This window comes from Talpa occidentalis, unplaced genomic scaffold, assembly GCF_014898055.3.
Source record: "Talpa occidentalis isolate TD23 unplaced genomic scaffold, MPIMG_talOcc4v2.1 talOcc4.9, whole genome shotgun sequence".
Classification (NCBI taxonomy): domain Eukaryota; kingdom Metazoa; phylum Chordata; class Mammalia; order Eulipotyphla; family Talpidae; genus Talpa; species Talpa occidentalis.
Window position 1 is genome coordinate 24753479 of NW_023605305.1, and position 15861 is coordinate 24769339.

Sequence of the window (15861 nt, forward strand, 5' to 3'; positions counted from 1 at the left end):
TTGCCATGTGAGTGAACATATTCAAGGTTCTGGGGGCTAGGAGGTGGGCTTTATTCTCCGACCACCTGCCAGCGCTGAGTTTGAGGACACGTCTGTACATGTCCCTTTAATGGATCTATGATGTAGTAATTTACTGATTATAGGATCTGCATGTAGTTGGGCCAGGTAGTGTCAAAATATCTGCACCAACTATATCTCCATGTCCCTGCCATCATTTGGCATTATTTAGTTTTATGATTTTTGCCAGGCTGTTATAATAAGTATAAAGTGATATCTCACTGTTTTAACTTGCATTTCTGAATATAATCATCCCCAGGCTATTTTCATACGGCTATTCACTTTTGGTGTTTGCCTGTTCATTTCCGTCGCCCACTTGTTCTTTGAAGTTGTTGTCTTTTTCTTGTTGATATGCAAGACTTCCTTGTATATTCTTGCTGTTAATGCCTTGCCATTTTGGACATTGTAGATGACCATTCTGTAATCTGTTTATGATTTTTTGTCCATGATGTCATTCATTAAATAGACATCCTTACTTTTAATATAATCATATTACAGTTTTTAATGTATGAGCTGTGCTTTTGAAATATTAAAAGTTCTTCTTTCCCCCTAGTTCACAAAGATGTTTCCATTTTTTTTTTAAAATTACATTTAACTTTCAATCTGGGGTCTATTAAGCTATGTAGGGCTTATCTTTGCCTCTTGGCTTCCGTAGCGATACTTTTTTTAAAATTTTGTCTAGACAGTGAACTAGATATTTTAAACAATCCATTTCCCATTGTTTTAAGGTGCCCTCTTGTCATAGATTCATTTTCCAGATATACATGTGTCAATCATTGAGTTTTCTTTAAACAGTTGATTTAACCATTCATGGACTTACAGCATATACATTGTAGAGTAAGTTTCATAGAGTATGTAGCTCTTATCATGCCAATTGAAACTATTAGACTGCATTGAATTTATATATTAAGAGGGGGGAGTTAATATCTTGATATTAAACACTCTCATCCAGAAACAGAATGTCTCTTCACTTATTTTGGTCAACTCTCGTTAGAGTTTGAAAATTCTCTCCATAGAGGTTTTATATATTCTTATATAATCCCTAATTTTAGTTGCTACTATAGATAATATTTCATTTGCTTATTGGCTTTACTTTTAGAGAGAAATAAAGTTGATTTTTGTAAGGGATCTTTCATCTAGAAACCTGCTGAATGCTCTTATTAGTTCTAATTGTCTTTTAAAAATTAGGTTGTGATCAAATTATCTCTAAATGATAGTTGTATCTCTTCTCTTTTGATCCCTATACTTTTCCCTTCATGGCACTATGCAGGATTTCTAGAACTGTGTTAACTGGCAGCAATGATAGTGGGTCTCTTTATATTTATCTTAAAGGGAATGTATCCAAAGTGTTTCTATTAATAATAACATTTGCTGTAAGTTTTTTGGTGTATAACTTTTATCAAATTAAGAAAGTTATGTATGATTCACAAGAGTTTTTAATTATGAATGGGTTAAATCTTACTAAAATGTTTTTCTATATTAGGGTCATTGCTTGGTTTTTCTACTTTCGTCAGTGTGTTGAGTTACACTGATGAATCTTTCTAATAGTGAACTATTCTTGCATTCCTGGAATAAGCATTACTTGATTATGATGTGTGAGTTTTTAATATATAGTTGTATTTTACTGTTTGTATTTAGGGTTTTTACAACTACTGGATTCCATTTTCTTACTGTTTACTCTAGATTTGAGGATACTTAAGGAAGAATGATGTTCATCAATACTTTTAGCCTCCACAAGAACATTCCAGGGACCAACTTTCATTCTATCATTGTCCTGTATTTAGTTTGCGCTTTTATTTCTTAATTTTACAAATAGAATATTATTATAGTTTTATGTGTATGTGAACACTTAACGATTTTTACATCTTTTTTGGCACATTTGGCCTTCTTGCATCTCAACCCTTTTATCTAGGATCATTTTCCTTAGTGACAACAAACAATATTTACTATGTGCCAGACACTGTTCTGAGCACTTTGAACATATTACCTCATTTTAATCCCCCAATAACCCTTGTATTCCTTCTGTCTTAAATATATCCTGTAGAACTTCTTTCTTTAGACCTCAGTTCTTATATCTGTCCCTTGTGCGGGGGAAGGTTAGCTGTCTAGAGTCATGAGACTGTATGGGATGTCTCAGAAAAAAGAGAGGCGGAAGAGGGAAAAAAAGCACAGACCCCGGGGCAATACCAGACTGCATATATTGGTCTCATGAGCCTTCTCTCAAGAGATGGGGGACACTGGGCCACCAAGGCAGTGGAAGGAGGCCAGCCTTTCTCCTGGGGTGAAGGAGGCCAGCCTATCTCCTGGCAAACATGTGTGCCATGACTGCTACATTCCTATATCCACATCTCAGACCCAGCCTAGGAAGGCAATGACTCTGCACAGAAGTCACGGAACATGAACACACCTCTTGGCCCCTTGCTGAGCAGGGAGGGGCAGGGATGTTCCAAGGGTCAATGAGTCTGTCAGGTGAGGCTGAAATAATAAGATTGCCCAGCCATTGCCTGAGCAGAGCTGCTGCACCCAAGAACTTAGAAAGAAATGGACAGTGGTTGAAATCAGTAGCCCTACCTCATGTTAGTTACATTCCCCTCTTTTTGACTCTGGACCTCTCCTGTGGAGTGTGGAGAACAGAAGGCTTTGAGGACCTGTAAGTGAAGACCCTGGGAGAAAGCTGCCTAGAAAAGTCAGATACCAAAGACCTACTGGAACAGAGTTCCCAAACAGGAGTCAGAGGCCCAGGTCAGATCTTGCAGGCCTTTTTCTGAGATACACCATTTCTTCCTACCTTCAGCCAAGCATCCTTTAGTCACCTGGAACCCTGTTTTCTCTCTCCTAGAATTAAGAGCTATCTTCAGAAAGCAACGCATGAAACCATTTTCGAACTGACTTTAATCATTTTTTTGCTGCCCAAATACTGTACATGCAGAAGCCATGTGAAGAATTTTCTCCTCAAGGGAATTGGCAAGAATTGTATGAAACAGCCGGCAGTCCTTCCCAGCTGTCCACCTGCCACCCAGGAGCCACGAGAAGTTTGGAAAGATGCTGCACATAGAAAATGTATAGAGCACAGATATAAAAGGCTAATTGCTTCTTATCTAAACAGTGTGCTTGTCAGTCCCTGTCAGCTATCTCTTTCTTTGCAGGATGCATTTGGAAAGTCTAAAAAAGGGGCTCCTGCCTCCTGTGAATTTACATTCTAAAGGAGTCGATGGAACCATCAGGCCAAGTTTTCCTAAGGAGGCAGCCACTGCCTTCTGAGATGATGTCTGGTAAAAGACATTCTGGGGAGAGGAGTGGTTTTATGAGAAGTAGAATACTTTGAAGGGAAATAAGTCCCCTTTCCTCCCATCAGAGAGCATCGCCTCTAAAATTCTCAGATGTTCAACCCTCCCATGCATGTCATTCCAGAAGCAGAAATGAAGAAGGACCCAGCCTCATCTGCTGGTGGGGACACTGACTTACTCAGGATGCAGCTGAGATTGTGACATCACACCAGCACCTTGAACATTGTCCACTGTAGACAACCCTTAATTATTTCTCATCATTATGCAAGAATAAAAGAGGGAGAATCAACCATGAGGAGGTGAAAGCAGAGTATGTGAGGATTCCCAGAGTTCTTGTCAGAAGCAGCATCAGGGCGTGGGCCGGACGAGGACCTGCACCCAGTGTAGGCACCCAAGGCTGGAAGAAACCAGCCCGTGGGACCAGGTGCCAGGTACACCAGGTTCTCCATCCTCATCGGCTCCAGATCAGACTTTAAAAACCTGGAGGAACTAAAGAGCAACCAGCAAAAAAGCTCTGACTTTGCAGATCAGGATGCTCAGGCCCAGCCAATTGAGGAGTCTTGCGTGAGGTCACAGTCTCTGGCAAAACTGTATAAAACAGCCTTTGATTCTCTGTAGCCAGCTGTCCAGGCCACTGGCCAACGGGGCAGATGCTCTGTGGCTCCTGGAATTCCCAGGCCCATTCTGTTAGCCAAGCTCTCTGGATGCCTGTCCCAGGGACACTTTCTGGCCGCATTGGAAACACCTTGACAGGCACAAGGCCCCTGTTCTCACTGGCTGAGAACAGCCAGAGCCTTGGAAAGTTTTCCCAAAGCAGTAACACTCATGTATTTCAATGAGCACTTGCCCCAAGCCAGTCTAGGCTGCTGAGAGAACACAAGTTTCTCTCACTGGTGTGATTTCCCTCACAGGCACAGCCATGCTGGGCCCACAAGAGCCCAAGCTCGGGGGGGGGGGGGGGGGGGGGGGGGGTTGGGGGGGGGGGGGGGGGGAGTTGCTTTGCTACATGGAAAGATTAAGCCCTTTGTCAGAGAACAAGGTCCCACCATGGGGCGTGCCAACACCTGAACCACATTCATGGCTCCACCGGCAGAGTTGGTGCCCAAGGAGGCCAAGTTGCTCTCTTTGGCATCACTGACATTGCTCTGAGATGCTCAGGCACACTTTCAAAATTACCCTTTCCCGGCCAGTCCAGCTCCCATCAGGCCTCACCTGATTGGGCGGGGCTCCCCTGCCCTTCAGTCATGGTGGTTTGGTTCAGTCCAATCTCTTCTGGGAGAAAGCAGGGGACATTCCCATCTCCTTCCTGACCACTCAGTGAAAGGTAATCCAGTACAGGAAGCAGCATTTTAAAGAACCCCTTCACGTGTCAGGATATTGGAGAGGAAACCGCCGAGGAGAGGGAAGGGAAAGGCAGGAATCAGCAGGGAAGAAGGCCTCTTCTTTTCCGTCTCCTTGCAGTCACTGCAGATCACTGCTGCTCAGCCTCCTGGCCCTGAAGGAGGGGCCTCTCTCTCCACTCAGGTGGACAGCTTGTCTACCAGGTGAAGCAAAGGCAGAGATTTCTTGCATGGAGTTTGCACAGTGCAGGAAGCAATCAAAGAGCAGCCTTGCTGAGGCCCTGCTGCTTCCTGGGTGGAGGAAGGTGGGGAACTGAAGGTACTGGAGGCTCTGGAGCCCCAGACGAGGAGGAGCGCAGCGACTCCTGGGCAGCAGGATATGCAGCAAGAACCCTGGGTGCATGTCAGGGCTCCTGAGAAAGCAGTCTGGGATTGTGCTACATTTCATTTCTAAAGTACCCTTGGAGGTCTCTATTGTCTTTAAGTGGGAGGGGCGGGGGGATCCTGTTCTCTTCGAGGTTGGCAGTAGAGAAGAGCTCAGGCATCCTAGGTCCAGCGTGTGTCACGCCCTTGGGAGAACAGGCTTGTCCCCAGTGCTCCAACTGGCAGTGATCTCACAAGTAATGAGCTACGGGGGTGCCCTCGCTCTGGAGCGCCTGGGTTCTGCCTCAGCCCCATGCAAGGAAAGCATTCATCACCTGGGACTGGCTGGACCCTGATCGCCTCTCAAGTGCTCCTTTCCTGGGAGAGCTGGGTGGCAGAAGAGACTAGACTAGGGCGTAATTTTGGAGATGGTTCTTCCCCGAAGGATCGAATTTTCCTCGTCAGACCAAGACTTGGCCTGTAGTACTGATGCCTCGTTCATACCAGCGGCCCATCCCAGCCCTCCACGTAGGGAAGCAGTCTAGGCGGAAGTGGGACACACTGAAGAGAGCAGGACCACGCAGGCACATGCTCTGAGTCACCCATCACGGCCCCTGCTCACAGCCTGCCTCACTGCAGGTCACATTTTACACAAATCCTTGCTGAGCAGAGGAAGGTAGAATGACAGAGTCCCGTCCTGTCATCAGCCTGCATTTCACCTGGGGCTGGGGGGCATTGGGAGCCAAGAGAGTGTTGGCTTCAAGTTAGGGGGAATTCTAGAGGGAGAATTCACGTTCCTTCTCCGCAGCCCCCACCACCTTTCCTCAAAGCACAGACACTCCCCATCCAGGGAAGGTCAGGAGTGACTGGTGCTCCTTCCTCTCCTGGGAAAGGCCAGCTCCAGAAGCCCTCTCAGACAAGTCCCTGCATCCAAGATGCTCACAAATAGACCCTCAAATCCAGCCATTATACATACACATCAGCCTCAAGACTTCACCCTCGTGGGGGGAAATCCAGGTGAGGGTTAGTAACTTATTTGGTGCAGAGCATCAAAAACAATAATTCCACAAGGTGAGCTTAGGGAGGTAGAAGAGTGGTCTAATTCATGGGAAGTTCTGGAGTTGCTGACTGCAGGCAGCTCAGCCCAGGTTCCCAACACCTCACTAGAACCTCCCCCGTGCTCACTAACCCAGCCTGAAGGCAAGGGGTATCAGAGCCTACAGCCTGCGCTACACCCAGCAGCAGCCTCTGCTGGCAGCTTCTTACCATCTCTCACTGTCTTGGGGACCCCTAGAGAAGCAAGGGTAAGATCCTCATTGATAAGCCCCCATTCAGCAGAGTCTGACTGCATGGTCTGAGTATCTCTGCTCGGTGCCACATCAGCAAACGTTTCCACTCGCTAATATAATCGCACCCCTCCAAAGGTGCATTTCACACCACCCTAGGGTGACTGCTCTAGAGGTGAAGACATCACAGACAGGACATAAAAATACCCTCTTGCAAGAGAGTTTCCTAGCCCTCTCCCCTGGAGTCAGAGTAGAGAGCCCTTTGCATCATTTTTAGAAACATGAGAAATGCACGCATTCCCCAGTTCAACGATGGGAGAGAATTTCTGCATAACAAGAAAACTCAACCCAGCTGCCTCCTCCCTCTCCACGCATGTGACAGTTCTTGTCTGTGGTGACACATGCACAGAGCTCAGGCCGGAGATGCGGCCAGGTGCTCATTCTGGTCCTAGGATGCCTTCTTCACTGTCCTTGTCTACTTTTTGTCTGTGGGCAGCACCGCTGGGGTCCTGGCTTCTTCCCCTGGTTTTCTTTGGGCGGGGGTAGAGGGCTCTGACTTCAACCTAGTGGAGATCCCTCCAGGAAAGGAGGCCTTTTGGGTAGAGATGGCTTTATCTCGAGACAGCTACTACCTCAGAACCCACTTCCACACTCATCAGCTTTGGTTGGGAATGGCGTCCAAGCGCTCAGCCCTGAGACCTCGTCACTGCCACCCTGGGTAGTGGGCCCCTGCCTCGAGCATGTGGGTTAGAGCATTTCCACAAAAGGCAAACAGAGATCTGTGTCCATACCTTGACCCCACCTGCTGCTACTTTCTTCCCCACAGACCCAGACCCAAGGGCTGCTGTGTTCAACAGGGCAACCTCTTGCCTTTCACCCTAGACCCGAGGAGAGAGAGAGAGTTGAACATTCCTGAGCCCGCCTTCAGAATTCCCAGCAGAGGTCCTAGCAAGATCCAGTCCAGGCACTGGTCCCACCAAGAGGGCCCAGGTGTCAAATCACGTCAGGGTTTTACGTGGCTTTTGGAAGCTCCAACCAGACAAGGGTAGAAAGAAGCTGAGGCAGGTGAGGTGGCTGGAGCAGGCCAGGCCACTTCCAGAGGGCAGCGGTGGAATACAAGAAGGCAGGGAGGCGAGGGGGTAAGTATTGCTTGTACAGAGCTGGTGACGCTGGCAGTCTAGAGCGGGGCTGTCCACGGAGCCAAGAGGCCAGAGCCTAGGCCTAAGCTCCCGGACAAGAGGCCTGGTCTGGAAATGAGCAAAACAACAGAGCCCCAAATGACAGATGTCATGCAGCTAATCCCCAGAGGCCAGACCGGAGTCTCCACTTCTCTCCTTATCTAGCAAACTGCCCTGGCCCTCAGCAGTCCTCAGCCCAGACTCCCCCAGGACAAGCCTGGAAGGGGACAGGGCCACCTGCAGTGCGTAGGGAGGACACACGTGCCTCCAGGGATGGGCTGCTTGGGCAGATATCCCCTCTGAGGCCAGCCTCCAGGATGTCAAGACCTCCAGTCTATACCTCCAGTGGTCAGTTGGGAGAGCTCCTTTGGCAGGTGGGAGGCTCAGAGGCCTGGAGAGAACAGGAGGTGAAGAACAATGGTAAGGGAGGCACCCGCACTTCCCTCTAAGCTTTCAGGCCAGCAGTCCCGGGAATTAAGACTGGTGTGTTTTCCTTGTAGGGAGGAGTGGCTCTAAGCCCAGGGAGAAAGTACTCTCCAAGCCTCAGCTCTCCGGGCATCTGCTGCTCCCGGGGCCCTGGCCAGGGCACTAGAGGTGCATGCTACATGCTGCAGATGTATCCAGTGAGAAGAGCAGTCACAGCATTCAGGTGGGGAGGAGGGGTGTTGGGGTTCCCAGAGGGGCCTCAGAGGGGCCAGCTGCAGTGGACGCTACATTCCTCCAAAAGAGCAGCAGTGCTGGGAGAGGCAAAGGGCGGAACGAAGGACAACACAGAAGACTAAGCAGAGACTGCCAAGAGGAGGCGGGGGGCGAGGGGGGCGGACTGGGGGCCTCTGCCCTGGGCACAGGACCAGGCAGGATGAACCCATGGCCACGTCCCCACTTCCACCCCTGGACTTGGGGAGTCGTGTCTACACAACACTCCTTTGGGTTTCTTTTCAATGAGACATAGACATAAATTTCAGCCCATGTAGTCACTAAGACTGACTATACCCAGACAAACGAACGGCTAGAACGCGGGCACACGGAGACACATACAAACATACGCACACACACACATACACACACTACAGTCTCCACTGCCAACTGGGACGGGCCCAGTAGCCAACAGGCATGCAGCAGGGCAAGGGGTTCAGAAAGACATTTAGACTATGTACAGGGGAAGAGGTGGGGTGCCTGCAGGTACCCCTTCCCACACCACATCCCTCCTCTTCCTGAGGTCCTTAGGAGCATGAGGGGCTGGTGGCACTCTCCAGGGAGGACTGCGACAGGCGCCTGGTGAGGGATCCGAGGGTAGAGTCTGCCACTGAGGACGTGGGGAAGAGTTTGTACCAGCCGGCAACTGCGGCGCTCAGGTCCAGCTCATCCAGCATGATCTGGGCCATGCCCATGAAGCACTTGTGGTCCATGCGGCCGTAGTCTCCCCAGACGATCACCTGCGGAGGGTAGGGGAGATGAGCTGAGCCACTCCCAGGCTTCAGGGCTGGGCAGTGGTCCAAGGACCTACAGGTTTCACCAGGGCACAGATGGGACAGAGGGAGCCAAAATCCAGTCTGAATTTAGTCACAACTGACTGGGCACTTGAGATGTGCCAGGCTCTGTCCTGTGGACATTGGATACATTATCCCAACTCTTACAGCCTCCTTGGCAGGCCCTCCGTACTGCTGTCTCCACAAAGGAAAAATATAGCTCAGATAGGGGAACTAGCCCAAAGGCACAGTAATTAATTGGTGACAGAGCCAGGGTTAGAACCTGGGTCTGACTCCCAGAGCCGCCCAGCACCTCCAACAGCCTTTCTCAAGAAGGGCTGGTCACTGCTGCGCTGGCCCACTGGGGAGGTTGGGCCGGGGCCTCACTGGGCTTCACTGTTCCCATCCAATAAAACTGGGAACTCAGTAGTTTTTAAATTTGTTTCTATCAGTGAATCCTTTTTTGAAATGATTTGTTTCAAAAAACAAATTGTATATTTCATATATACATATGAAGAGACACCCTAGATCACCCCTGATCCCACAGAACCCTAGGGTTCGGTGGGTCTTTCAATTTGCAACCCCAAGGGAAGGGTCCCTGCCACAACACCAGCTCAACCTGGAGGGCAAGCTCTAGATGGAGGTCACACAGCAGGGCTGGCCCAGGGCTCAAGGGTCTCTGCCACCTCATGACCCCCCACTAGGCCAATCCCAGCACCACTGCTCCCGCGGAGTAGCTGGCTGTGTGCAGGCACCAAGCGTGGCCCTCTCACACGCCCAGCACGTACTCTTCGCAACACACTACTCACCGTAGTGACTGAGCTGGAACTCGAACTCAGGACTGAACCCAGAGCCCAGTCACCACTGTGCTCTGTCCACATTTAACCTTTCGCGGGCCTAAGTCCTTTATCTAAGTAGATGGCATGATGATCTCTCCCTCCAGCACAGTTGTGAAGGGCGGTGTCATCACCCTCCAGGACAGGTGAGAGACCCCTGGCCTGGGCTCAACTCAGCAAGTGGCTAGCGGAGACCTCCACCAAGTCATTTCATCCTTCTGAGACCCCGGCCCCTCATTTGTAAAGTGGGGAGAATCATCCTTATGTCACAGGAGAAACGAGATCGGACTGAAAAGCACCTAACGTGGAGCCTGGCGGATCCAACACACAAGACACAGCACCAGGTGGAAGGAAGAGGAGGCAAAACAAGCCCTGCTTCTTCCTGCCAGGTATGCAAACCTGGGTGCAGTTGAGTTAGCCCCTGGATCTGGCCTCCTTGTGAGTCAACTAGGGGCAGTAACACCTCACTGGGTTGTGAAAATAAATAGGTAAGGCATATTAATGGGTCTGGCATGGGATAAATCATAAATACAAAAAAATATGTAAATTACAACTTGCTGCCTTGGAGAGTCTGCCCTGCCTCCTGCCCCCAGAACACTCACCTGCAGCACCTTGCCCTGGGGCCCCTCGTCAAAGAGCAGAGCCTGCTGGTACAGGGGATCGCAGGTCTTCTTGGCCACCTTTGTCTTCTTCTTGGCCAAGCAGACCCCATTCTCAAGCAGGTAAACCTTGATATAAGTAGCTGAGAGAGGGGAGAAAGCAGGATGGAAAGATGTTCAGGAGAGACTGCTTTGGCCTACCCCACCTCCTAACCTCCAGGTGGTCCTAGAGGTGAGCAGGGTGGCCAGCATGAGCTGAACAGGGGACAGCAGGTGGGAGGAACTGACTCTAACCCTGACCCTCGCACCCTCCTCTGCCCCCAGCCCTGTTCACGGGCCTTCCAGGTCACGGGGCCTCCAAGGCTGAGAATACTGACTTAGGCCGAAGGGGAACTAAAGACTCCACAGACCCAGCTCAGCTGTGTACCCTTTCCTGACAGGACCCCATTTCCAAACCCCTCTTCCAGCTGCTCTGCCTCACCTGGGAGGGATTTGGAGCCTGGCTTGGAGGTCAGGCCCCGAGCTTCAATCACTTCCACCTCCAGCTGGCCGCTCCGGTCCATGATGGCGATGTGCACGTCCCCTGGAGGGGCGAGGGGGAGAGTTCAGGAGTCAGACCAAGGGGCTGCACAACCCAGTCTGCAGAGGATGCTCCAGCACCAGAAAGGGTACAAGATGGAGAAAACTGTCTGCAGCAGAACTTGGAGACCACTTTAAAGCAGCTGAGAAATGTTTTGACAGGTCCCTTGGAGTGAGGTGAGAGGATCCCCCAATAGACAGGCTTGAGAAATAACTAATGGCTGCCAGACTGCCATCTAAGTCAGTTTAAGTAGGGGGCCTGTTTTACTGAGCAGAATAGGCAAGTTTGGAGATAGAGCTTCCCACATTGTGGGCTCAGTGGTTCTTCACCTTCCCCTGTACAGCAGCCTGCAGCCACTCCCCTAAACATATGTCAAACAAGTATTTAAAGAACAGCAGTTTGAAGAGATGCAGATAGGAGTCTGCAGAGAACACGAGGCACTAACTCCCAGGCAATGAGGCCATGCTTGTACCTGCGCCAAAGTATGGAGGGAGGGCTGGCAGAATTTCTGGGAGTAGAACAAAGAACCCCTCGCTATGCTCCCATGAAATGGATTTTCCCACTGGGCAAGGTGTGTGTGTAGAGGCATGTCACTTATCTGATTTCTAGAACTCTTAGCTTTTTTCAAAATGGGTTAGCAGAATTTGAAACGACGCATTAGTCACTTGGAACATCCTTTAGAGCAGTACAGTCAGAAGCCTGATGCAGAAAAATTAAAATGGGCCAGACTTTGGGTTCAGCTACCCAGTTCATATTCTCTGTGCCACTGTGCAGTTGTTTGTATTTGCACACTTGGAAAGTTGGGATTTATTACTTTCAGGAGTCATCCTGGAATTCAGCCTCCTCCCTCCAGCTATTCCTGTCCTCCCCATGGGGAAGGGAGTGGGAAGCAAATGCAAAACTGTCCGTCTGAGTTTGGACAGCAGGGGGCACTACATACAAAAGTTCTAGGCTGTGATGGCACATTAGCCTTGAGGAAGTGGCTGGGCTCAGCCTAGGGCTGGGAAAAGCAGACTCACCAGGCCCATAAGAGCCTGAAAACAAGGTCTTGGAATTAGCCAAATCTAACCCAAGAGCCAGATAGGAGCTGATGCTCACCCTTTGAGGGTCCCAGCAGACCCCTCTTCCATCAGACAGAGGCTCCTATGTGAGGACTTTTGAGGAAGTCAGGGCAGTGCAGTGGGAAGAGTTCCTGCCTGGAGTCCACTGCATGGCTTGCAGCAGGGCACTCTCTGTACCCAGAATCTCTGCCCAGATGAGGGCTGAGTGCAGATGTCTGGGTCAGACACTGCTTAGATCAGAATGATGGGGAAGGGGTTGGAGGTGAGGAGGCATCATCTCTAGTGAAGCTACGTCTTGGATGGGGGGAGGGGAAGCTGCTTGAAGCCAACACAGCCAGTATCTAAGGGAGAGACAGGGCGGGTGGGAGGGAGCCAGAACAGCAGCTAAGAGGACTAGATAAGTACTCCTTATGTGCAGGGGAGAGGCATGAGAAAATTACTGAAAGGCTTCCAGTACCCAGGCACTGTTAGAAGTATCAAGTCAAATGAGACAGTTTCTAAGCATGGAACAGGAATTCCAATCGTTGTTAGACTGCAGAAGTAAGGTGGGTGTTACTCCCATTATACCCACTGAGGCTCACTAGAGGGAAAGGACTTGCCCAAGGTCACAGAGAATTGGTGATAGCACGGACTCCATGAAAGTCAACGCTGTGATGATTTTTGTTCACCATTTTAAGCCGGGCAGTTAGAACTGCTGGGCACACAGTAGGTGGGTGAGTGGGTGGTGAAGTGAGGGAGGGAGCCGCTATGAAAGCTGCTGCAGGGCAGTTGGCAAAGAAGGGCTGGTCCCCCTCCGTCTCTGAGGAGGGAGGGACTGAAGAGTGCTATGCTAATTCCTTGTTGGCACAAAAGTCTACGGAAGGGCTCCTTTCTGCTTCTTGAACTGCAACACTTGCCCTTTCCGCTGCTTGCCCGTCATGACTCCACCCACTTGCCCTCAAGAAGACTCACCCATAGGTGGTGTGGCCAGTGTCTGTCGGCCCACAATCTGGGCTGGTCCCAGCCCATCCAGGAAATCACTGAACTGGCTTTCGGCCCCCAGCCGGGTGGTGGGAAAGATGAACCTGGAGAAGGAGGCAGAGCGGCAAGTGAGGGTGTCTGGATGGTGTGGGAATCAGTGGTTCTGCCCTGGGACACTGGACATTCCTCTGTGCCTCAGTTTCCCCTCTTGTTAGAGTGAATGCGCTGCTTTGGCTGGAGGCTGACAACTGTTTATCTCTGCACATTAAAGAAAGTACTTTGCTGTCACTTAAGGGACAAACATAAAGTTGAAGATTTAATCCTCAAGCACTAAGGGATTTCCAAGGTGATCCGTAAAAGGCAGGACTGGCTGGATACCTGTGATCTCAACAGGGGATGCTAATGCCAAGAACTAGAGAGAGAGGCTGGAAATTCTGATACCTGGAGCAAATTCCAAAAACTAAGCTTGAGTTCACCCTAAGTTTGAAATCCAAATCCATAATGTGAGGTTGTGCCCCAAACAGCAACAGAGACCAAAATAGGACACCCACAGGATCGGGATTAATGGCGAGGCAAGGTGGGAGGTCTGTGGCTGTGGGGGTCTGGGAATAGTAACAAGAAAAACTGACAGTGACGGGGAGTTGGCCAGGCACCAACAGGGCACTGAGCCTTCCACGTGCATTAACCATTTCATCCTGACTTCCACTCTGTGGCAGGCACTATTGCCCAATTTTACAGATGAGAACACAGAGGCTGCAGGAGGTAAGAGACCTGCCTCTCCTGCAACACAGAGATGATGCCCGCCTCGGGGTCATGGTGAAGATTAGAGCAGACGTGCAGAGAAGTTCCAGACAACAGAAGCGGTGAGTGGCAGTCAGCACTGCTGTTGTAGTTATCGTGCAGGGGAGACACGACCAGCCTAGATGTTCGGGTGGGATCAGCGGGGAAAGAACACAGGGGAGGGCTGATCCGGGTGGGCTCAGCAGCTATGACAGACCAAGTCAGTTAGATTTCCTCGACTAGCCCAGGCTCCTGAGCAGAGGGATCAAAGGCTTTCCAAGAACAAATCCCTGTTGGATAGTTTGGCCTCGAGTCCCCTTGGCCAGTGACAGGCCAGGAGGGGAGAACAGCTACATGAGCATGTTGGGAGGGCCTGTGTGTCTCCCCCAGAAGCGTCAGTCTCACTCCCCATGAAGGGGCTTTGAGGCCCAGCTGTCCTTACTGGCAACAGGCAGCAACTGCCTAGTACTGTCTTCTTACAAGAACGGGGTCTGAAAGGTTAAGGAAGAAACACAGACTCTCTGAGGTCACCAAGTTTGGGGAGCTTGGCATAGAGTGTGGAGGTTGTGAACAAAGGTTATACAGTCAAATGGCCTTAATTCAAATGCTGACTCCACCACCACCGCCTCTTGGTGCGACCTTGGGTAAACTACCTCACCTTCTTCCCATGCTCAGTTTCTACACTTGTGAAGTGGCGATGATGGCAGTACCAACATCCCTTGGGGCTGCCGAGGGTTAAATAAGACATTGGTTTTGGTCTGACGGTGGCTGGTGGACCCCAGAGTGAGAGGCACTGATCGGGAGTGTCCAGGGAGGCCCCGCACAGGGTCAGATGCCATGAACACCAGGGTCTCCTCACACTCCTGCACGGACCCTTAAACAACAGAGCCACAGAAGCCTGAAACCACCGGACCTTGTGGAAGCCAAAGCAGAACATCTTAGCCTCTAACTGCAATGTCATAGATTTAGAAGAGCTCCAGGGACAGGAGGAAGGCCGGGGCCCAGGCACCGGATGTCCTGGGGATGGGCTGGGGAGGCAGAGGCACAGAGGAACCCAGACACGAGCTGGAAGCCAAAAGGGGAGCCCCACCCCCAGACCCCTGGCTCGGACACTAGCCGGCTGAGGAGAGGCGGCCCCGCACGCACGTGCCCTCGGAGCTGTTGCTGTTGGTGCTGCCGTCGGTGGACTCCCGGCTGCCCTGGCGCGTGACGCGGCTCCGCATCTCCACGGCGATGCCAGTCTCTGTGCTCCTCCGGATGTTGCTGCGTAGCTTCTTGGTGGCCCCTTCTGTGACCCGCGCCCCCCGGAAAGCACAGAGAAGGAACAAGGTTAGATCAGGCTTGAGGCTTCTCTGAGAACGCTGCCAAATTCACTCTGACAGGGCTCTGGCTGGAGGCAGGGCTGAGATGACTCTAGAGCCGATATGCGGCGTGACCCCTGGTTCTAAGGGTGCGGGCACACAAGGCAGGCTAGAAAGATGGCTGCAGGCAGTCAGGATGATGGGGCAGTGGGGCAGTCGCCAGGCACAGCCCTGCAGCCCTCCAGCTGCCCACTGAATTTCAGCTTACTCCACGGTCCAGTGTTCCCGCCTCTCCTACAGTGTGCCCTCTCTGGCGTGCCCTCATTTGCCTTCCCTCTTCCAGGTATCCTCACCAGCCCTGTCACACACGGACCTCACAACCTGCCAGTCTGAGGCCTCCGCAGGATCCGGCCAGCTCAAAATAACAAGCATTCTCAAGGTGGGTCTGAGCATGGAGAGGGAGTTGTGTGAAGAGGCCTCTGGAGAAGCAAAACTGAGAGCAGAACTGCGAGGGGGACTGAGTTAACTTTGACTGACTTTGGCTTGGACAGAGACGTCTGCAGGAGAACCCTGGAAACTGAGCGAGGGCTCACCCTGTGTCTCTGGACCTCCTGCTCAGTGGGCTCTCTACCCCCCATTCCTCCCCAGGCCTACCATGGGGCACTTTCCCTCTCCTAGCAGCACACCATCCTGCTTGGGTTTCCATGGAAACCTCCTCAGCCTTGCAGCGTGGTCCTCTCCTCCTGGGATGGAAGGAGGGAGCC

At 51.1% G+C, this 15861-nt stretch overlaps 1 protein-coding gene across 1 annotated transcript in view; it reads right to left on the reverse strand.

The window, feature by feature from the left end:
• Nucleotides 1-8433: 8433 nt before the first annotated feature.
• RIMS3 (regulating synaptic membrane exocytosis 3) overlaps nucleotides 8434-15861 on the reverse strand; it is a 33094-nt gene continuing 25666 nt past the window's right edge. The window contains exons 4-8 of the mRNA XM_037499249.2: nucleotides 14943-15084; nucleotides 13008-13120; nucleotides 10897-10998; nucleotides 10419-10558; nucleotides 8434-8947 (exon numbers count right to left, since the gene is read on the reverse strand). Coding sequence (XP_037355146.1) covers nucleotides 8735-8947; nucleotides 10419-10558; nucleotides 10897-10998; nucleotides 13008-13120; nucleotides 14943-15084 — 710 coding nt within the window. The 3' untranslated portion in view covers nucleotides 8434-8734. The remainder of the gene's footprint in view (nucleotides 8948-10418; nucleotides 10559-10896; nucleotides 10999-13007; nucleotides 13121-14942; nucleotides 15085-15861) is intronic.